Genomic DNA, 24425 nt, shown 5'->3' on the forward strand with positions numbered 1-24425 from the left:
TTGATGTTGTTAGAAAGAAGATTTATTTCACTGTGAAGAATTACTGTTTTTAAGAGAAGGACTTTTACAGAAAATCTTCTTGTAAAGTTATCTACTTGTTTAATCAAGAAAATACCATTCACTGTTATGAAAATAGTTTATGGTGATTTTTATAAAATCTACTATGAATTCGACAACATTCAACATTTTAGGAAATTCCTCTGTAATATCTTCCTAATTATTATGCACATATAAAAAAAATTGTGAATGCAGTTCATCTAGAAACTTATTTTTGGTTCTGAATATAGAAAACAGTGATTTTGTGTGTGTGTGTGTGTGTGTGTATATATATATATATATAAGCCTAACACACCTAATAGGCTGACAGGAGTGAATGTGGTCTTCCGCTGTTGTATCCCATCCACCTCAAGGTTCAACGTGTTGTGCGTTCTGAGCTGCTTTTCTTCACACCACGGTTAAGTTATGTTAAGTTAATTGTTTAAGTTGCCATAGCCTTCCTATCAGCATATTCCAGTCTGGTCATTCTCCTCTGATCTCTATTATCAAAAAGGTGTTTCCACCCACATTACTGACATTACTGTTGATTCACTGGATGTTTTTTGCAACATTCTGTGTAAAATCTAGAGACTGTTTGTGTGTAAATCCCAGGAGATCTGCAGTTTCTGAAATACTCAAACCAGCCTGTCTGTCACCAACATCAATGCCACAGTCAAAGTCACTGAGATCACATATTTTTCACCATTCTGATGTTTAACGTGAACATTACCTGAAGCTCTTGACTTGTATCTGCATGATTTTATCCACTGTGCTACTGAATACTGATGACTGACTGACTGGATAATTGTACGAATGAGCAGGTGTGCAAGTGTCCCTAATAAAGTGGCTGGTGAGTGTATACAGGTCTTGTCTAGACCACCTTAAACAACTTGCAGAAGACAATATAACCTGTGTGTTAAACAAAGTCACACATTACGACACACTTAATGAAAACATTTACATTTATTAGAAAAGTACAAAAGCATCAGTCAAACACATTGTACTCACAGCTGTTTCTGACATTAATCACATTTAAGATTTTACAGTTAACATGAATGGTATTTTTAAAACAATATTTTAAAAAATTACTTTATCCATCATATTACTCCTAAGATATCAAGTAAAGAATACAAAGCCTAGTTTTCTATAAAAATATAGCAACTTAACCATTCTTATTTATTCATGATTATGAATAATTATGCTACATGTCAAAGCCTTTCCTGTGATTCAGACTTAACTGTAACTTTGCATATGAATATATATATGTATATATATATATATATATATATATATATATATATATATATATGTGTGTGTGTGTGTGTGTGTGTGTGTGTGTGTGTGTGTGTGTGTATAATGTAGAAATACAGTTGTACAACTGAAAAATATTAATGAAACACAGTGCAGAAAACCCTACAAGAAGAAGATGGATAAAAAAATGAGGTATATGAGGAAATGAGTTATTTGTGCAGTACAGGGAAAGAGAACAGGCAGAGTTACTTCATAAGCACTGCTCTAGCACAGAGCAGGTAATCACAGTAATCTTTTTTTTATCCTATTTTCTCTTTCTTACACTTTTGTTCAACATATTTTCTGAACTTGCTGAAAGAAGGGTACTGTCTTGGTGGCAGTTTCAGGGCAGATGGTGAAGAATAAAAAAAGCATCACTCTAGTCCATTTGTTTTGTTCTTTTTCAGTGTAAAAATATCACGCTCCAGTTTAACCTGTTGTGGAAGAAAGAGGAAATGTAGATTAGCAAATATATACAATGGAAGGAATACACTAAGGAAATAAACAGTAGATGTTTGGCGTAGGATGCGCCGATAACAGTATTGAAACACAATTTTGAATTCAGCCAGTTAAAATGTTCAGAAAATGTTCCTAGGTTTGATTATGTAGTAGTTTTTGTAATATACCTATACTGGTACGAACACATGTCTTCTTGCATTCATCCTCAGTGTCAAAACGGTTCTCGTTGCCCTCACATCCTCCATACCAGAACTGGGCACAAGCGTTTGCCTGTTTGTCGTAGTACCAGCGGATGATGTAGTCTCGGCAGGTCCCCTGGCTCAGGGCAAGGGAGCAACGAGGGTCCAGAGGAGCTGCACACAAAGCATCACAGATCATGTAGAGGGAGCCAAAGTCAATTCAATGTGTTAAAACGTTTCTTCACATATTCAATATTTAGTCTGTTTAAAATGAATCCTGCCACATTTCCCACCCTCAGTGCAGACTGTTTGGTATGAACACAACAATCGCACTTGGGTATAAACAAACATTACCCAACTAGTGGTCTTGGTTTGTATGACATCAGCACATATAATACATATGATTGGAATGCATGCCACAGAGTTCTAACATGGTTTAGCTAACCCCTTTAAAGCTGCCAATAAAATGTTTGCATGTATATATTCATACATATGTACTATATGATGGCATTTAGTTATTTCATTATTACCTGAAACTACAACAGGACGGGGCTGGGGCTTTACGCTCACTGAAGTAGATATAACAGATCCCGATGAGGAAGAAGAGGACAATGTTGATGATGACGATGATGACGGCAATGATGATGAAGAAGAAGAAGATGATGATGATGGCAGTGATGATGATATGATGCTTGTGTGAGACGTTCTGCTGTTCTCATGCACAGGCTGTACAGGTGGGACATCGGTGTTGACATCAGTTACTTTGTGGCCACCTTGGACATGACTCCTTAAGTCTAAATCAATCTGGAGATGAAAAAACACATCAGAGTTAGAAACGCCTTTTAATCCAAGGACCTACCAGAACTATCATGGTCTCATAGACCAAGTAAAAAGTTATCAACAACAATTATATTAATTTCTTTTTTTAAATGATTTTTCTTTCTTTATTTCAGATTCTTTCTTATTGTTTTATTTAAATAGGGACAGTTTCTCGATCATCAAGTTCACATTTCCATTTTACAGCAAGTCATATTTCTCAATAAGTCTAGCCAGTGTACAAACCTTAGCACTGAAAGGAGCAGGGTTGATTCGTTCAGAGTAGGTTCCACTCTGAACATTAACCCTCCTGTCAAATTCTTCTACATGATGACTCCCATAGCCGTTATTCCCATATAAGACATTGTTGTGGTTATTGTAGCTGTTATGCCTGTGTCCGTTGTATCCGTTGCCACCGTTGGTGATGCGATTGTAGATGAGTGCTCCATTCTCATCCTCACAAAACTGACTTACAAGCTTAGACTCCAAAGCTGCAGAGGAGACAATATTGTACATCTCAAAATGATAAGCTACAATTCTATCTACACTTTTGTACTACCTATTAGTTGTTCTCTTTACATCTTGTTAGTCAGTTAAAACTGGGTTGATTCGTTAATTTAATGGTAGTACTAAAAATCTGAATTTTATCTTTATCTTTTGTCAGTGAAAATTTTTTTTAATTCTTTAAGCCCTATGGTTGAAAATAACATTTATAAAGTGCTACTCAGACTCACCAGGCAAGGTGTTAAAGTCATCAATGAGGTACATGTGCTCGCTGTCTGGGTCTGAAGCAATGAGGTTAAGCTCCCTGAGAAACTCAGCCTGCGTGGGGTCTGATGTGTTAACGATCCCTAGAGCATACATTTCAATGTTAGCAGCGTGGGCCTCCCGCACTGCCATGTCCAGCTTCACAGGCTCTCTCTTATCTGCCTGTCCATCAGTGATGACGATGGCCACTTTGCTGACTCCATTGCGGGCGCTGTAAAAAGCCTCTTGTGTAGCCTTGCGAATAGCAGTACCAGTGTACGTCCCCTCTCCCATGTAAGGCATCTTCCTGATAGCCTGCTTGACATCCTGCTTGGTCATGTAGCGTGCCAGGTTGAACTCCAGATGGACATCCAGGCTGTATAGGACGAGGCCGATGCGTGTGGCGTTGCGGCCTACTGTGACGCGATCCACTAGTGCTATGACGAAGTCTTTTATGATTTCAAAGTTTTCAGGACCGACACTTTCAGAGCTGTCAATTACAAACACCAGCTCCATAGGCCTCTCCTTACATTTAATGCCACAACCTAGACATAGGAGTAATGCATAGTTAGCACATATTTAGCACAAGTCAGATACTGCAAAGACATTCTTTGTGCAACATATCTTGTTTCACTTGAGTTCCTTTACTTACCACAGATCTCTTTGATCAGTTTAATGATGTCCTCTCTCTGGAAAGTAATTTCAGGTATTCAGAGGATGAAACTATTTAAGTAATTGTACTTCATATTTAAATATTATTTTAGGGGATTTACAGTCGCATAATAGTACTTGTACTCAATTACAAAAAAAGTGTTTTTTTTTTTATTTACATTTTCATTTTGACCTCCCAAGTACTTGTTACAAAGTCTCAAATATCATGACAGAAATATATATATATATATATTTTTCTTTTTTCATCCTTCTTAAATTACACCCCTCTACAATTTAAATATTTAACCACTTATCAGAGTTTATTAGTGGATACATTCAAAAACTTACTGTGAGGCCCATCTCGCCTTTTTCTCCAGGTCTTCCCTATAAAAGTTACAGAAATGGAAACCTTTATCAGCTAAGGAACAGCACTTTATAGTTCACAATATGTTCACATTATGTTCATTAATTCCAAGTGCTCTAAATAGTATATGATGTGGTGGGTTAATACAGTATCTTGGTCTAAAGCTAATTTAAGTTAATGTTCAATATTTAATTTCTTGACTCACAGATTGTCCAGGGAGTCCAGGGTCACCCATTTCACCTTTAACTCCCTTCATTCCTCTCTCACCCTGCAAGCCTCTATCACCCTGTAAGAGAAAGGGATGCAGTCAGCAGTCAAGCAAAACAAAATGGCACATTTTGTTTGATTACATTAGCGTAACAAATTTAGTCTATCAATATATACATAAACAACTAGAGAAATAGACACTTCACCTTAGCACCTGTGAGTCCTTCCCCTGGTGGTCCTCTTGGTCCAGAGACACCTGGTGGCCCCTGATCTCCCTGAATGAATCGCATGACAAAATATTTAACTCCCTGATTCACTGGGATGAATCATTTTAATCATTGTTAGATATAGCAATATTTCAAGAGAGAAAATGTGATTAACTTGCTTTGTGGCCTTGAATGCCCTCTCCTGGGGGCCCAGTTGGTCCTGGTAGTCCTGGCCTTCCTGTGTTGCCCTTAACCAGCAGGAGAACAGGGTTAATTAGAGAAAGACAGTTTGTCTTTCTCAACCTCCATAGCAACTAAGCAACCTTACCCACACATTCACTTCACAGATATAAATTATTGTCTGGACATGTGGGATGAAGCAAGAGTTGTGGGCTCCGAGTCTCATTACTGTTGATTACCATGGAGTAGAAGTAAAGGCTATTAAACTGAGCTACAACTGTGCTGTTAAACAATCCGTGTTGTGATCCTTTTTGGAGTGTGACACAAATGGTATTGTTAGAAAACTCATCTAGATATGAGTTATATTCTTGTTAGCATCAGTGTCTTCATAAGCCCTCATAAGCTGCCTGGACAAAAAAGATTAGCCACATACCAGTAGAGGGGCCTTACTGTGTAATGTGACTAGGTTGTGTATCTGAATGACTATATACTTAGCATAACACAAAATAGTAAATTGTTGGCCAGATGGCAACACTGACACTCTCACCTTCCAAGATGAGTACTATAGGGTGCATAGGACCAAATCTGTGTGACTTGATGGAATACTGGGACTTTGACTACCTTCAAAAATCACTAGACTGCAATGGCATGGAAAATTTATTGGATTATTTAGTATAGCAGCTGAAACACAACAAACTCTAGCTGAATTGAACATTAAGTCAATGAAAGAGTGGTCTAAAATTGACAGGAACAGTCTCAAGACATTGGCACCATTCTTATCTGACTGGATTGGTGCTGTTATTAAGGCAAGAGAAGACACGTGACTAATTTTTTGTTCTGGTAGCTTAGTTTGCAGTAGAAACCTGGTTCATTTCTATTGAGGTGTGCGCAATTAAAATGTAAACATGATTGTGTGCTTACCGGTGGTCCTTGAATTCCTTCACCCGGTGGGCCTGGCAAACCTGGTAAACCTCGGAAACCAACATCACCCTGTAACAAGTATGTTAAGCTGAATTTTAAACGAACATCATGCACTTCTCTCTAGAATAACGTATTAAATTAGCTGTGGTCTACCTTTGGTCCAGGGAAGCCGATGCCCTCGGGTCCGGGCTCTCCAGGCAAACCTGGGAGACCAGGAGGACCCTGCAAAAGACAAACAATTTTAACATGGGTGATAGATGTGTAAAATTTGTGGTGTTCTGTGTTCCTGTACTAATATACCCACCACTGGTCCAGGATAACCTTCACCTTTTGGCCCAAATGGCCCAGGAGGACCAGGATTGCCACGGTCACCCTAAAGGATCAAATCAGAATACAGCAAACATAAAAAATTGTGTGCTTTTTCTGTTTTTCTTTTATGGAGTTAAGAGTATAATACATACCTTTGGACCTGGAAGCCCATAACCTGTTTCTCCAATTGGTCCAGGAGGACCAGCAGGTCCAACATCACCCTAAAGGAACAGAGAGATGAAGTCATAGCATCATTCCTCCAATGTACTTCATAGCTGGGTGTGATCAACTATACCACATTGTACTGAAAACTGGAACAATGTTTCTTTTCATTAGCAATGGGCCTGTGCAATAAAGGCTTGCCAGAACATGTGGCATGATTTGGCATCTTGCATTTGTTACCTTTGGTCCTGCAATAGCTCGCCCAGGAAGTCCTGGCATGCCCAATCGTCCTGGTGTTCCAGGTTCTCCCTACAAAAACAACAGGTAAATCTGAAATACAACACCATCGTAATCCAACAAGATTAGTGGTTACAGGCTATTATTCACACCATGTTGTCATAGGATGAAGATTAAAGGCCTGTTTTGGAAATAAACAGAAGCTGAGTAGGGAAACATTTTTAGACATTGATGACTATGTATGCTGACATCTTCATGGATGGTTCTCACCTTGGCACCTGAAGGGCCAGAAATGCCAGGTGGGCCTGGTAATCCTCTGACACCCCTCTGGCCCTGGTCTCCCTGGTAGAAAAGGAATAAATATTATTTTACTCCTAAACCATCTTGATAGAACAATATAAGGGGTTACTCAAGATTTTGTGATACATATTGTTGAAGGTTCATAAAATCTATGGCACCAAGAAGTATTGTCAAATGATTAACCTTTTCTCCTTGTGTGCCAATTCCTGCTGCTCCTTCAGGTCCCCTCAGGCCTGGTACTCCAGGCTCTCCCTAATGAAGACAGAGATAGGTAAAGAGTACATTACTTAATCAGGAGTGGGATATGCCTAGTATCTTAATGTGTTAAACTACATTCACATTGTCAGTTCCACCTTTTGGCCTGGTGCGCCATCCTCTCCAGGAAGTCCGGGTAGACCTGCTAGTCCTGAAGCACCAGGCTCACCCTTGTGAAAGGAAAAAAAATGTTTGTATGCTCCGTTTCTCACCATTCAACAAGAACAAGCTCCAACATCAGTATTGTTTGTCTGGTGTGTACTTGAGTGCAATTGCTTCATCTAAGTATAAGTTTGATCACATTCACTTAACAAAAAGAAAAATCCACATAGTGGAACCTTTGGTCCAGGTTCTCCAATTCCTCTCTCTCCGGGGCTTCCAATCTCTCCCGGTAATCCTTGTTCACCCTAAAACATAGTGCAGATTGATATTAAAAATACTATTTAATACATATTAAATGCAGATTAGTATTTGTAACATAAGCAATATGTTTTCTTTGGACATTGTGTATTTAATAACACTAACCTTTGGTCCAGGCAGACCCTCCCCTGGTGGCCCTCTTCCTCCTGGAGGCCCTCTTGGACCCTCCACACCCTGTTTATGAATTAAATTGTTATTATGTCTTAAAGACTTTATTCTTTGTAGTAAATGCTGAAATTGTACACATTGCAGCATTGCTCAGATAGATACACAGAAACGAGTCTCAGTTATCCACTATTCGGACTTATACTTTGAACATCTACTCCGGGGATGTCCTGTATCAACTCCAGCACTACTGTGATTTGTTGTAACTGGAATATTTCACCCTGAAATTCCTGTTTTGGTCAGTGTAAATACATACAAATCTGTGGACTACCATTACACAGGGCAATAGTAAATATCTCAAAATGACATTATGGAATAAATTATCATACGAATCAACCATGGTTCTGTGACTCCCATTAGCAGCCCTTAAGCTTCATGCTTTTTAGTGATACTGGTAATGCTTACTGAAGAACGCAGTGGCAAGTTTCTAGTTCATTATGCAAATAATTGGGCTATCCTCATGTGGAACGCTTCTTATGTGGTGTCAAAGTACTATTTCCTAGGCTGGCTGTCAATTAATACAGGTGGACCTCATGATTTTGAATTTGTGAACTGGAAGTGGCTGTAGTGAATCATAGTGGATGAAGCAGCATTAGTATATTCATCATTACTTAAATCATGGTACCTTCTCGCCCTGAATGCCAATCCCAGGAAGCCCAACTGGTCCAGGAGGCCCTGCAGGCCCAAGCTCACCCTAAACACCACAAGACAGAGAAGAATAAATCAGATTCAACTGCAGGAGACACAAAAACACACTGACTATGCTTGATATCATGCGGCTACTAATTTTATAGATTACCTTAATGAGTTAACTGAAAGTAAATGCTGTGCAGTGTAAAGAATAGGTGCCTCAGTCTTAATGCACATTCACTACATGAGTATACCTTAAGTCTTATTATGATATTATGAAATAATAATGCATATTAGAGATCATTTAAGCCTTTCCCACAGGAACTAAAGATTTTTTTTTTTACCATCCCATCTGTTATGTCTCACTCCCCTGCCCCCAGCACGGCTAATGCCTACTCAAAGGATCTTTACCCATCCTTTATGTTCTTCATTACGCCTTTTGTGTGGCAAGCATGGTGTGTTTGTGTGAACACCATTCATTAGCTGATATATTTACAGCCCACCTTTTCTCCTTTGATTCCAGCGCCTGGTTGTCCCCTTGGCCCCCTCGGTCCATCCGGCCCCCGGTCTCCCTGCCAGACAAAAGCAATGTCATCAGCCCTTTTGACCTTCAAATGCCCCTCCCCCACCACCACCATTAGGCCTAATTCACTGCATAGCTGGTATTGTGCTTCAGAGTTCACCACAATTTCAGGGTAAGCAAACACCAATTCCTTCTTTTGGAACGTTCTCCTAGTTCTTGCTAATTGTGGCACTCTATTTTCAAAACATGTGCTGCCTAAACTCTCAGTGATGTGTTTTTGACACCCACAGATGGAAGGCTGTTAGCAGTCCAACATTCCTTTACTACTGAACTGAACTGATTTTGGTGGGTGGGGGATAATAAACTAGTGCTTCAAAAAATATTGCTGGGCAGGATAAGGAATAGGTGAGTTCATCATATTACACATTTTCTACACTCTTACTGGGGCATTACAGTGGTGCTCCGGGGTTCCTAATTCAATCCTGAGCTTGGGTGACTGACTGGAGTTTTGCAAGTTCTCCCCACCTCCCAAAAACATGCCTGTAGGCAGATTGACTACACTAAATTGCCCCTAGGGGTGAATGTGTGTGCATGATGCTCTGTGATGGAATTACATCCCATCCAGGTTGTATCCCAGCCTTACACCCAGTGTTCACCAGATAGGCTCTGGATCCACCATGACCCTGATCAGTATATGGCTGTTAGATTGAGAATGAAGAATGAATGAATGAATGAATGAATACACACTTGAAAATTTAAAATCCTTAAGGGCTCTTCAGTTGTATTTCTCTAGAAACCCCTAAAGGCTCTATGAAGAGAATAACAACAGAGCGTATCCCGATCAGAAAGAGCACCAAATACAACCCCTTTTTTTGGAAGCTAAGAATCTGTAATTATCCAATGAATCCTCAGAGAACTCTTGAAGAACCTTTTTTTCTAAGAATGTAGGCGAGTATATAAAGCCTATCAGTACTGTTTAAGCTTTACATAGTGAGCAAGTTAGTTGTTGCTGTTGCAATTTAATTCAATCATAAATTATTGTTAATTATCATTGCTTGTTGAAAAATCAAACAGATTTCTAAGGCTAAGGCTGCAAACAAAGGTTATAAAAGAGTCTTATCTTGTTCTTATTTGTTTTGTATGATTCCAATCATCCATACACATTCCTCAGCTTTTGAAGTAGACGGAAACATTGGGAAAAAACTGCTTTTAATTCACCTTGCATGATCCAGCATGGAGAATAACAGTGCATTTACAGTGGATAAATAAGAACTATAGTCAGGAAGGTTAATTGCAGTGCAGACATGAAGTCTACAGATGTTTCACATGCATGACCTGGAATGACTCTAATCTCAACTTGGCTCTGTATATCTGCTCACCATGTTGCAATGATTTTATATAGGCACAGAGTTTATGAATTAGTTTATAAATCATTTTTTCTCAGTTTCAGCTGGAAGGATTATGGATATAATTATCATTCACAACAAAGTTTGTTTGCCTTTATTACCTTATATTGCCTTTTGCAATTAAAAAGCCTGTTTTCATGAAAGGTTGTGCATAACAAATAATAGGTGAAATAAAGTCAATGCTTTATGTTTATGTGCTTTTATTCAGTGAAAATGGTCATGATTACCTTAGGTCCTGGATATCCTTCTCCCTGTGGTCCTTTTTCTCCTTGAACACCCTGTGGACCTTGAGGTCCCTGATTATAAAGTATATTTTGAGTTTTACATTAGGGAAAGTGATATTAGAAAATTACATTTTCACATTTTTAGGGTAAATCATATCTTACTGTTCCCTGCTACGCATGTGCAAGCATGTTATTTGCTGACAACAGATATGCATTTATTAATAAAAGATCCCTTATAACATCTCAAGAAAGACAGGAAAATGTATTTGGTAATAGATCATTGTATACTCACAGGTGGTCCTGGTTCTCCAATTCCTGTTGGGCCAGGAGGACCAGGTCTGCCCTGAAATCCCATATCACCCTGTGGATAAAAGTACAGAATGACATGGTTATCATGTGTCCATGACTTGAATCCAGGTTTTGTACTATTATGCATTTTGTAGTAACTGATAGTGACAGGCCATTATAGCCTACAGTAAGTTCTGCGGTTTATCCTATATAATAACCTGTTAGAGAGAGGAGTGTTGAGGACTTGGGTATGAAATCATAATCCTGGTGAAGAAGTGGGTGTGAAAGTCACTGACCTTTGGCCCTGGAAGTCCAATCCCAGTCTCGCCCTGAAGGCCAGGTGGACCAGGTAAACCACGCTCTCCCTGTCACAGCACAAGAATGAAAATACATTGGAAATGAGTGCTAACACATGATCATTGTTGCACTTTCGCTTTTTTGGTCAAGTACGATGAAATGAGTTTTAAATTATGTCATTTTACATACTCTAACTGAGATGCAGTAATACTTTGCAACTGATTTCATGCAGTATGACATCTGCAGCCCATCTGACTATAGCCCTATAAACGTAAATTGTTCTAAAATATAAAGTGGAAAATCTGACTTTACCAGTGTAAAGCTTCAAAGGAATGTAATTACTCAAAGTCATGTCTTAAATCAGTTCAAAAATGTCTGCCCAGTGTCTATACAGTGGTAAAGTATTTGGCTTTCTAGATCTGAACAAGTTATAGCTTATCTCTGTCAAACATGATGCCTTGGAGCTAACATAAACATAAAACAAAGGAAATCTGCGCATTACAATTGCAAAGTTAAAGCTGTACAGAAAGCTTTAAGAAGAGTTTTCAGTAAAATTATTCAAATTGGTTTTCTGGAGGTTTTCTCTGTGATTTTTCATCCTGTCTGCTTACTTGTGGGCCTGTCTTGATGTCTTTTTCATTTGCATTTTACCCTGAAGTTTAGGTTGCAGTTAGCTAAGAAAAATGCATTTGTCACTAATTTTACAAGAGCGTTGCTCCAACATGGCTCTAATCCTCATTCCTAATCCTGTGGAGATATTTATATAGTTGCGCCTCCCTCTGACGAGGTCCATGATGAGAAGCATGCATTTTTTTTTCTTTCAGTGTATTCCTGTTTTAGCTTGTTTGGTATACAAAGTGCACTACTATCAGTCAGTGATCCTTAAATAAGTAGGTTTATCTTCGACTACTGTACATCTGAAGTGTCTCACCTTCTCTTTTCTAATGGGGCCTGCGTGCTGCTACATGGACAGGAGCCATTTGAATTTTCCCTTTTGTGAGAAACACCTTACTGATGTTATTAACTGTCACGGCTGTCATTTAGAGTGGCTGTTAAAAAGACAGCAATGAAAAATATAGGCAGGTCTTTTGTGTGCGAGAGACAGAGAATCCCTACTGGGCATGTCTACAGGACCTCTCGGGATACTTCCGGCAGTTAAACACAAAGCCAGACTGCTCAACACATAACTTTTGAAAGATACCTGGTGCAAGCATGTAAAATATGGTGATTCCTGTTGGTTTCCTGTGTCATCTATGAGCTTTCCCCAGGTGTGCGTGTTAAAGTAACATCTGTATGTTGTAGGCAGCTGTTGGTGATTAGAAGATACAAACCTTCTTGCCTGGAGGGCCCTCTGGTCCGATGTCACCCTGTGGTCCTGGTAAACCCTGCAGGTGAAACACAAGCAGGTGTGCTTTAATATTATAGTGTTCTATAACTGAAAATTCAATTATGAAAATAACATAATCATAGCATAATTCATTCATGATGCCAGAGTTGTTGTGTGGCCATGATTTAGTGCACTAAACCATGCACGTACACTTTACTATAATTTACTATTTGGTATCTCACATGCAATTGGCCCTATATGTCATTATAGCTTTGCTTTCACCCACCTGCAACCCTCTGGAACCTCTTATACCAACAGGACCCTCAGGACCCTAGGAGGTCATTTAATAACAGATTAAGAAACAAGTGACAGACTGTACTAAAACAGTAATTTCAAAATGTATAATACTATGAAAAATTAACAAAATAAACCTCCATATTTATACCCACCCTGTCACCCTTGATTCCTGGTGTGCCACATTCACCTCTGTCTCCCTGCAGACAGATGAGACTATGTGAAACTGTTGTATATAAACATATAACATTAAACCCTTAAAGTCTCAGGTTAATGTTATAACATTCATCTTAGACCTTATTACTCAGTAAGTATTATTAATTGTTCTGTAACTACATTGAAACCAGTATCAAAGATAAACTGTTACAAGAGAGAGGAATGTGAATCCTGACCTGTCCTGAGAGAATAAGGGGTCAATAAAAATAAAATTAAAACAACAGGCATACCTTTTCTCCTTTGTCGCCAGGTTTACCCTACAATCAAGAAAGAAAGAAAGAAAGAAAGAAAGAAAGATGTTTAATAGCCAATATTTTGGATTAGCTAGTTGGCTTCTTATAAACGCTACATTACATCAGCTAATGAAAATGCTGATGAAAATCAATGAGACTGTGCTGCTTGGCAGAAGTGTTTTCTCAGCCAGTTCAGACTCATCCTGACACTTTTTTGCGTACTCACTTCTGAGCCATCACGACCAGGAAGTCCACTCAACCCACCTTCACCCTGGAAGGACAGGATAATAAGTTATTCACTTACTAAAATTAAGATTTTAAGATTTTTAAGACTTACATTTGTCTTACATTCATGTAGCCCTGTGCACAAAGCCACTGTCTTGTACAGTACTGTGCAAAAGTCCTAGGCACCCTATTTTTTTTAGTACAAACTTTGTTATAGATTTTTATTTTATAACTTCTACATTATCAAGTCAGTACAAAAACATTTTACATTTCCAAACATTAGTTTACCAGCACAAAATTAAATGTTACAGATAAATGTTTGTATGCAAGTAAAGAAAGCAGCATATTACATAAGAGACACTTTTCAGACAGAAAACATAATGAAGGCTGCTGGGTTTTGCTGCAAAAATAAGAAGCAAGTGTGACAGTCAAAGTCTCCAGAAGAACTGTGGCTGCTTCTGCAAGATGCTCAGTAACACTTACAGCTCATTTCCTTATAAAACTGCACACACTGTACCTGAGACTACTAATTTTTTTTTAAAGCAAAAGATCATCACACCAAATATTGACTTTGTTTCATTTATTACTGTTTACTGCTCTTTACCTCTTTACAGTATTTTTTAATGTAGAAACATTTAATTGCATTTTTGTGATGGCATCTTTGTTCTACAGCATTTCTTTTCATGTGCCTAAGACTTTTGCACAGTACTCTATAGTGTAACATGTTCCTAAATATCTTTACTCTATGTTACGTGAGTATGAATTGGATGACAAAAATTGACTTGAGTTGACTTGTCTGTTAGATCCAGCAGCAATCCATATATTACATGAGAATTTTTTTTTTTGACACAATTTGCGTCACTTCTATCCTGAGGAATGCAAGCTATGCATCGATTTAATGAAATAGTCCTTTTGCCATTACATGCATACACGTACATCAACAAATATGACACATATGAGACGTATGTTGATAGGGGGGGTTCTGACCTTTTGACCTTTAGGCCCGGAGGCTCCATCATCACCAGGGCGACCTTTCTTTCCCTGTGAAATTATTTAGAAGATCTGTGTTAGTGGAAGGCAGTGCAGACATTACATATGTTTCTGCTAAATGAGTGAAAAAGCCAGTGACCTCATCTGTCTGACTGAAATAATGCCAGAAGCAGAGAGAAGAGATATTGTACAGTTGTATAGCTATGGACAGCTAAAGAAAAGAATGGGAAACTGACACATACTGTCCCTGTGGGCAGTAAAAAGAGAGAGAATAAAAGCAATGATTCATAGAGTTGACTCTGTGGTTGTGTGTGTGTGTGTGTATGTGTGTGTGTGTGTAGGCTACATATCCCACTCAAGGTGTGTCTTTTGGCAGAAGGTTGATCTGTAGCCTTTAAACTAATGAGAGCAATTACTGAGGTTAGAATGTTTGGAATCTTCATGAAGTGAAAGCACCTGGATAATGATGAGGAGTTTGCTGGCAGACATCTACAACTCACACATTACCCACCCTGTGATCTCCTGTCACTTCAAGGGGAATGGATCATTTTCAACCTCCACTATATTGAAAGCTTCATGCAAATACCTACCTCACTCTGTGACTGTGGTCAGGGAATAAAAACTGGGGAATGATAGTTCTTGGTGTTGTTTATGACTGAACAAAAGGGCAGTTTAAAGGAGTGGGGGATGTTTAATAGGACCCTCACCAGTGTCCATACTGTTTTGAGAATAACTTGCTTACAACTGCTTGTACAGAACCAATGAAATCTTGACTTCCAGGATCTTCAACACATCCTTTTTGGTATTATGATGCATCCTCATCACAAAGATTCTTTAAACTATATTTCTATAGGTAGTTCAAAAAGTTAGGTTCTTCCTGTTAGATTTGAAGTCTTACCTATAGGTATAGAGCAAAAATGTTTTTTGCAAAAAATAAAATCTTTTTTTTTCTGTACAATGTTAAATGACTGTGAGCTATACGAATGCCAGGATATGGATATGTCTCTCATTTATGTTTTGTATAAATAATGTTTGCTGCTTTGAATGACCTTCCACTAGCAGCTTGGAAAGGATTCTACATATTGGAAAAAAAAAATTAAATACATTCATACAAATACATTCTCTTTTGTAATAGTGTGCAATAGTTTATGTTCTGGTTCTAAGGAAGCTAAATGGAAGTAACAGCAGAACAAAAAATTATCCCCATTCTCACAAAGCAAGAAATTATTATTTCAATTGTTTGAACCTTGCCTTACAGTCTATACTTTGTTCCTGAGTTTAGAAGTGAAAATACTCACTGCTGGGCCACTAGGTCCTCTCTCACCCTTCTCACATGTACATTTCTGAGACACAGGGCACTTTAAAAGAGAAAAAAATGTGGTTTGAAAATGTGTAAAATATATAAATTAAACAGTACGTCAAAAGAGAATCATTCAAAAATAGGCAAAGTGTTACGTACCCCATCTTCTGCTAGTTGAGCCTATGAGGAGGCAAAGGAAAACAAGAAAGTATCTCAATTACATAAAACATGCTTTGAGTTATGATACAGTCCAAAAGACAACAGAAAATAATCCAAACAATTTCAGCAGGTGATTAATGCCAATGTAAATTCCAGAAGCTCCTACTAGCACTACTATCTTGTAACAGTATGTACAGTGTAAGACGTATTTCTACCATTGCAAGGTTACAGACAATGTTAGAAGCCCAAAATATTATATCTAATAACATATCCCTATCCAACGTATTACTCTGGTTTCAGCTCACATCACACTGACAAAAGACTGGATAGTGAAACTACATTAAAATGCTTTAACTGGTATGGCCCCGTTGCATTTGTGCATCAGGCCATGCCATTCAAAGCTCTGATTTATCCTGTTTTTTTCTTTAAGAAGAAACTGCAATTACGTACGTGAAAAAACGCACGTGAAAAAAAGTGAATACACCAAACATCTGCAGGGTAATCCAACAAAGAGGAATGCCAAGGGGATCACAACAGCTTTATAACAAGTGCTGACAGTTTAAGTATGATTTGGGGGAATTCCAAAGAAGAAAGAATGACAGGAGAACTGTTTACTGCAAACACAAGGATAGCTAACATTTTGTGCATCTGTATCAAATCAAATGCAAACTGCAGACACATTGTGTCTGAGGGTGTTCCGAATTCTGCCAGGCTAAAATGACACATTTGAGTTTAATGAGTTTAACGTTAGAGCTTATTCATACTAAACGTATATGTTGACAGCCTACTGAATATAGTAGAAATAAAGTTCTGAAAAATTTGTTGTAGGAACACTTTTGAAGAAAATTAAGCAGGTATGGCTAATTCCTGGGCTTAAAGACCTCCTAGTGTTCTTTTACTCTTTGTAAACTTTAAAGATTAATGTGAAATGTAGCACACACCATGCATATGTCTACTCTTGATGACATTTGATGACAATGTCTTCTGAAATATCACATTACATTGTCTGTAATGCACTCCATCAAACACTGTCATACACATTACTACAAGGCATTCTGTTATTCTTCTTTAACAGTCCTGACTGAAAAGAAAGAAAGGTTTGAAAAGTGACATCATACGTACAATCTCAGTAAGGATCTTCTCAGTGATGTGTATATCCTGAAGGTTATGTAGGAAGCGGGAGGGGGGTGTGCTGGCTAGCAGCCTCAGACGGGCAATGTTGGTAGGCTCATTGGCAGTGTGCGTGATGCCGATGGTGAAAAACTTCACTCCCTGGTTCTTGGCATCAGCTACGGCTGAGAAGATGTCAGGATTCCTTGGATGGGAGACTCCATCTGTAAGAAGCAGTGCGATTTTGATGCCATCTGCTTTGGATTCCTCGGAAAAGATCTTTGTCATGTTGGTAATAGCGTAGGTAGTATAGGTGCCATGGCCAATATAGCCCATGGGAGCGATGCTGCTTTTGAAGTTCTCAGTGCCCCTCCATTGTTTGAACGTTTGCTCAATGATGACATGACTGCTGTACTGGAGTAATGACACTCTCCAGCTCACTTTGCGCCCAGTGTTCAAACGAATGCTCTGCAGACCGTCCACAATGTCCATAGCAAACTTCTTCTCCTGCTGGTGATGGCCCTTGGCACTCTCTGAGCTGTCCACAAGGAAGGCCAGTTCAAGACCACAGTCTTCATCCAAGATGGCTGCTGTAACAATAGATAGAGTACATTATTCTCTCTTGTTCCCTCACCTGTTACCTAAATGAAACTTTGCAGATCATGGGCAATCCCAAATTTTGGATTACTCTAACAGTGACATTTTTTAACTCTTAGCTTTGCACTTACCGTGATTTAACACTTGCCAGGTGACCAATCAATCAATCAATCAATCAATCAACATTTATTTCTATAGCACGTTTAAAAAACCACACATGTTGACCAAAGTGCTTTACATTCTCAACATTACCACAAAAAACAAACACAAATTAAGAACACACTCAATACAGTACACTACTCAGATTCCTCCCCTAAGGACAGTTGTAGGCAATAGAGTAGAGATGCATTTTCAACAATGATTTAAAACATGCCAACGAGTTGCAGGATCTAATATGAGGTGGGAGGCTGTTCCAGAGACGTGGAGCTGCCACAGAGAAGGCACGATCACCTTTAGTCTTTAATCTTGATTTCGGAACATTCAGAATGAGACTCTGAGACGATCTTAGCAGTCTAGCAGTACAGTGCCATTGTAACAGGCTAGAGATATACTCAGGGCAAGACCATGTAACCCTTTAAAAACCATTAGCAAGACCTTATATTGCACTTCCTCGTGCCAATCAACAGTCTGGCCACTGCATTTTGCACTAACTGCAGCTGAGCAAGCAGATTCTTGGAGAGCCCCAGATATAAAGAATTGCAATAATCCAGTCTGGATGAAATAAAAGCATGAATCACAGTCTCCAAATCTTTAAAATTCAAGAAACTCTTCAATTTGGCAATGTCCCTCAGTTGAAAGAAACTACCTTTAACGACAGCATTGATTTGTCTATCAAATTTCAGCTCTGAGTCAAAAATCACCCCAAGGTAAAGCTTTACCATTCAGTAAAGCAGAGAAACCCATTATGGATAGGCAAATACATGACCATAACTAGCATGACTATGAGGACACAGAGGTCTGGGCCTTGGTAGGTTTCATTTTTTTTTTTCACTTCTTACATAGCATCTCCAGTTGTCAAATTATATAGGAAACAGTGACCTCCTGACAATGTAGTGGCAAAATGCAAAAATTTGCATTCCAAGACCCAATCAACAGTGTTTATCTGGTTGTCTTTATTGGTTCTGACCTCAGAGCAGATGAGGAGAACACTTCTGGTTTGCACATGGACTTAATCACCCATTATGTTTACCTCTCACAGGACTCTACAAGCATGGTCAAGCCAGCCACAGTAGAAACTGGAGCATGTATATATGCAGGGTTTTAGGGTAACCACCAGATGTTTGGGGAAAGACCACCAGATGTTTGAGGAAAGAAGCTGCTGCTCATCTTTTTTAGTTAAATTGTAGACACTCGAAAACCTATGTTATTAATTACTATATGTAACACCTTTTCCTAGAATAAATTGTTAATTCTGCATATATTTCAAGAACAACTGATTTTTAAGTAAATATAATACACAAAATAATTAACTTCTCACTTCTATAATTTACAATAACCTGATAAAATAGATTGTGGACCTCAAAAAAATTGGCATGACTGGATGGATATTTTATACATAAAACTGGATGTGCAGATCTTTCATTTTTTTATGTTTTACAGATTTCTTTTGAATGACAAAAATAATTAACATGGTCAAATACATAAGGAAGAGTGCACTACTGTCAGTCTTTGACAATATGTTTTAAAATATAATTAGTACTTCCTCTTAAATAATTTCAGTTGGCAATCTAATAGCTATACCCACATTGAAAAGACAAACATATTACACAACAGAAGGCATGTCTATGCTTTTATCATATGTCTTACCTCCATTATATTTCAGGATGTTTGTCATTTGACCATTAACCCTGGTTCTCTTCTCTCCTGTCCTTTCCTCGTAATAATCCTGTGTGCAGACCCCCAGCAGTCCTGTCAGCAAGAGGAGCCAGCTCAGCCACTGACCCATGGCTCACACTCCTGCAACAGCATAAAGTGTTCAGTCCATACATTAATCAGTTTCAAAATCATACTGAATCATTAAGGGAATATTTACTTGTGGATAGCATAGAATCATCTCAAAACTTTAACCAAGCCTCCTTTCACATATTTTGAACATATTATATATAGTAAATTAAATATATGGCCTAAGTGGCCAAAATATTTTAAGGCAGGCAAGAAAACATGGTCAGTTTAGACACACAGGTTTTTGCCTTGTTTAGATCTTACTTTACAGACTACTACTAGTTTTTTCTTTTTTTTTAGTACTAATAGAGATTCTTCTTAGCCTATAAAAGTGAAATATGGTGTCACACATCGCCCCGTATTATTATTTCTCTATACAAACCCCTTGAACATATAATTTTGCAATCATAATGTTGTTTTTCACTTCTCTGCTGATAATACCCAATTTTATTTATTAGCTAGGTTTAACATGGCTATCTATGATTAATGACTGTCAAAACATAAATGTCTGTAGGAATAGAAAATCCCTTTTGCGTACTAAATCTGCCTGCAATCAGTTTGATGTTTTCACCATTCAGCATGATTGCCATTCTGTGAAACGGAAAGTTACACAGAATGGTGTAGAATCAGTGTAACCCCAGAGACTGGTTTATCCTTGTTTCGATGTACAAGTTGTCTAAAACAACATATCATTACTATCATAAGCAAGATAAGACAGACTAACCCTACATGTTACTGAGACTAATCTGATCCTTTCCCAACATCCATCTGAGAATGATGTCACACCCCTTTGACCATCACTGCATACCTGCACTTTTAAATGTATTTTAAATGTACTGTATTATCGTGTGGACTGTTTTACATCCTTAGAGAAAATGCTTATTATGCTGCTATGGGACACTTTTCCATCAAATTTGCTGCTAGTGGACACTTTCTCCCCATCCTACTGCTACTGGGGCAGGTCTCCTAGTGTATCATGGCTATTGAGATCATTCTAACCATTAATTAACCAATCTAAACAATAATAAACTCATTTGATATTGTGCTGTTCTGCATTCTTTTATGTATTTATTGTATTTCCTGTGCTCATCTTACACTGTTGTGTATTTGCACTTTATGTTGTCTTGTACACCATGCTGCTGTATTAATGGGTGTTGCCTCATAGCCCTAAAGAAATAGCATTTCATTCCAATGTATTCATTCCAGAATATATGCAGCAATGACAAGAAAATCCACTTGACTCCACATTAGTATATGCTTTTTTAATGCGGCAGCTTGCATCCTTACCTTATCCTTAGAAAGCATGTCTTATGCCAGTCTTATTCAATGGATACTAAGTTCAGCACTGACTCCAACATCCTGCTTATGATGCTTAAAGCTCTAAATCTTTTAACTCTGATATATTTTGTTAATTTCTACAAGCAATATAGCCTATCCTGAAAACTTCACTCAACTGATGCAGGCCTACAGTTAATCCTCAGAATCACTTGCAGCTCAGCTGAGTGAAAACAATGTTCCCAATGTTAAAATCAGATTATCAATGTTCTTGCTTAACCTGTGCTACTGATAGTTAAATATGTTAAATAAAGTTAAATACATTAAATATGTTAATTTAAAAAAAAAAATTTAAAGACTTTTAGTAATTCTCACAGATTTATAGTATTTATAGTTGAAGTTTAATATTTTATATGTAAAATCAACAGGAAGTAGAGCTATGTAAATAAATCTTCTTCTTCTTCTTCTTCTTATTATTATTATTATTATTATTATTATGTTAGGGAAACAGTATAGAGTACAGGCACAGTACACAAATACAGAAAAAAGGGAGAAAATGCTGCACAAACATCTCTCATTGTCTTGACATGGGTTTCTATGGTATCACTTTGGCATTCAAGGCAAGACACATAGCACTGTAATAAAGAGTGTAAAGTACAACAATCTCTACAATAAAAGAGAAAAAGTTCTACACTTAAACTTCCGAATCAACATAAGCTCTGAGCAAAACACTTAACAATTATGATATGATAAGCACTTGTATTATTATTATTATTATTATTATTATTATTATAGTATTATTGTAAATGCAGTTACCCACTTTGTCTTGCCTGCAAAACTCCTTGAACAGGATTATCTGTCCAGGTGTGTTTAGTGTCCCTGTGTCAAAGCCACGTGTGTGTAGATCAACTCCAGCATCAGTTCCAGTCACTGTTGTGAGTGTGCTGCAGTAGTGGGCATCCTAAAGCTGGGCTGGTGAATAAGATCCTGCTGCTTTCTGTCCTTCTTTTAAAGAGAGGAGGGATCTCCACATTGGCTCTTTCAGAACTCCCACTCAGCCCCTGGCTATGGAGGAGGGGAGAAGAGGAGAGGCTGAAAAATGGACTTTGACTATAGTTTTGCACAGTAGACAATGTTTCTTCAACTTCAAATGCGTAGATGATATACAGTATGTCATTTATATGTATTCAGGTCATTTAGGAAGGGAAGGGGAAATCACATTTTGTATTTATGAAGCCTTTCTGGAGTGTAGAATGGGATACTGCAGGGTTTGGTACATAATCTGCAATTGATGTCATGACGTTTATTTGTAGGAGACTTAAACTCTTGAAAATGACACTATGGTAGAACATTAAATTATATCATATTATAAAATGAGCTCATTTTCCTGGTTAATCTTTATGTAATAGCTCTAATCTAAACACCACAAAATCCCCAGTGTTGAATGAACACTACAGTAGTATATTGACATTTAAAGTGTTTACTGGAACAAATATATTTTGTAAGAGTGCAGTCATATTTTCATATTTCGTTGTGTAGTATTCTTTCTCTAGATTAATCTTTTCTGACCTGATCGCTTGAAAAAATATATATGAATTCAAACAGGCAAGGGTAATATGGCTTTATTTCTATTTCACATAGGAGAAAAGGTAGAAATTGTAACCTTGTGCAAAGCTGTAACCTTAACTATCATCACTCTTCATATGAATCAAGACCCATGAATTTGCAAATGTTAGACTATGTTGATCTTTATAGGGGTAAATACCTGGACCTGGACCTCGTTCTGTTCTAAACTCTGATTAATTTATGGTTTTGAACACAAATAGAAAGTTTTATTACAATGATAATTTGAATGTTCTGGTTTGGTCTGAAGGCCAGGAGCAGTTAATCTTACTACATGTGGGTGTTTATGCTTGTTTCATGGTCTGATTATTTTTGAAGTGAAGTGTAGCCAAGTATGGTGACCCATACTCAGAATTTGTGCTCTGCATTTAACCCATCCAAGTGCACACACACACCGTGAACACACACCCGGAGCAGTGGGCAGCCTTTTTTTTTTTTTTTTTTTTTTTTTTTTTTGCTGCGGCACCCGGGGAGCAGTTGGGGTTCGGTGCCTTGCTCAAGGGTCTCACCTCAGTGGTGGTATTGAGGGTGGGAGAGAGCGCTGGTCATTCACTCCCCCCACCTACAATCCCTGCTGGACGCGAGACTCAAACCCACAACCTTCAGGTTGCAAATCCGAGACTCTAACCTTTAGGCTACAACTGCCCCCAAATAGATAGATAGATAGATAGAATTTGGTTCAGGATTTTAATTGAAGTGCATTTGAAAATGAATTAAAACTGTAAGTACATTGAGCTGGATGGATAAGAAGAGGAAAAATTAGCACTGTAGTATGCAATTACATGAATAACATTTTATAAATATAATTTAATTCTATGGATAGTTCTAGATTAACATACACTGTGTGGCCAAAGTATGTGGAAATGTGACCATGACACCCATATGTGCCTTCTGAACATCCCACTCCTGATTTAGTGAGGCAATAATGAGGTCAGACACTGATGTCAGGCGAGGAGGCCTGGGGTGCAGTTGGCATTCCAGTTCATCCCGAAGGTGTTCAGTGGCATTGAGGTCAGGGCTCTGCTCAGGCACAGTTCTTCTCTGTACAGGCCACTCGAGGTCTTCCACTCCAACCTTGACAAAGCATGTCTTTATGGACCTTGCTGTGTGCACAGTGGTACTGTCGTGCTGGAACCATTTGGGGCGCCTCAGTTCCAGTGAAAGGAAATTGTTAAAGCTACAGCATACAACGATATTCTCGACAATTGTGTGCTTTAAACTTTGTGGCAACAGTTTGGAGGAAAACCTACATATGGGTGTGATGGTCAGATGTCCACATATGTTTGGCCATACAGTGTATATACAGTGGGTGACAAAGTCCGAGACTACTCTCTGAACTTTTCATGGTGGATATTCCTTCATGCCCGAGTCTGATTTTATTGATTCTAATATTAATCTTAACTTCTACCAAAAAAAGTGTTATTAGCAGCTTTGACAGCTGCAAAGAAGTCAATTTTGAAAGGCTGGTTTGAACCAGATATTTCCCTTTTATCAAGCTGGCGTTCTTATTTTTTTAATGTGCTTATCGTGGAATGGGCTAAATCCAAGTTTCATAAGGCCAAACCATCTACAATTCATAACTGTACAGTTGCTGTTAGCTTAGTTAGGAACCTCGTACATTAATGACTGTTGTGTCTTTGGCTTAATTTGTTTTGTATTTGAAATTTAATTATGTAAATAGGTTTAATAGTATTTAAATAGTTAATTTTTTGTTGTTGTTTGTTTTTTGTGTTCCTGTCGCTATTGGTTGTTATTGTTCATGGGAAACCAATAAAAAAATTTATTCACAAAAGTCTGAGACCACTTTAAAAAAAGCGAAAATGAACTGAATATTTTAAAATTTGTAAAACAAAAGACAATATT

The 24425-nt window shown here is 38.0% G+C and overlaps 1 protein-coding gene across 3 annotated transcripts; it reads right to left on the reverse strand.

Moving 5' to 3' along the window:
* Window positions 1-593: 593 nt before the first annotated feature.
* On the reverse strand, window positions 594-21931 carry col28a2a (collagen, type XXVIII, alpha 2a). 3 transcript variants are annotated; one of them, XM_034304221.2, is made up of 36 exons: window positions 21760-21931; window positions 19530-19679; window positions 17139-17713; window positions 16017-16037; window positions 15856-15915; window positions 14555-14608; window positions 13569-13613; window positions 13340-13366; window positions 13049-13093; window positions 12886-12930; window positions 12604-12657; window positions 11272-11340; window positions 10980-11048; window positions 10691-10759; window positions 9038-9106; window positions 8530-8598; window positions 7845-7913; window positions 7658-7726; window positions 7418-7489; window positions 7248-7316; window positions 7035-7106; window positions 6768-6836; window positions 6518-6586; window positions 6361-6429; window positions 6210-6278; window positions 6057-6125; window positions 5135-5203; window positions 4956-5024; window positions 4748-4828; window positions 4527-4562; window positions 4180-4216; window positions 3515-4072; window positions 3027-3271; window positions 2495-2768; window positions 1953-2138; window positions 594-1760 (listed from the first exon to the last, which is right to left on the reverse strand). In XM_034304221.2, the coding sequence occupies exons 2-36, from the start codon at window positions 19666-19668 to the stop codon at window positions 1756-1758; spliced, it is 3666 nt and encodes a 1221-aa protein (XP_034160112.2). In that variant the 5' UTR covers window positions 19669-19679; window positions 21760-21931; the 3' UTR covers window positions 594-1755. The 3 variants fall into 3 exon arrangements, with proteins under 3 accessions (XP_034160112.2, XP_026802777.3, XP_034160111.2); XM_026946976.3 differs by having other exon boundaries at window positions 17139-17716; XM_034304220.2 differs by having other exon boundaries at window positions 17139-17716; window positions 21756-21931.
* Between the last annotated feature and the right edge of the window lie 2494 nt (window positions 21932-24425).

Source organism: Pangasianodon hypophthalmus, chromosome 5 (assembly GCF_027358585.1).
Source record: "Pangasianodon hypophthalmus isolate fPanHyp1 chromosome 5, fPanHyp1.pri, whole genome shotgun sequence".
NCBI lineage: Eukaryota > Metazoa > Chordata > Actinopteri > Siluriformes > Pangasiidae > Pangasianodon > Pangasianodon hypophthalmus.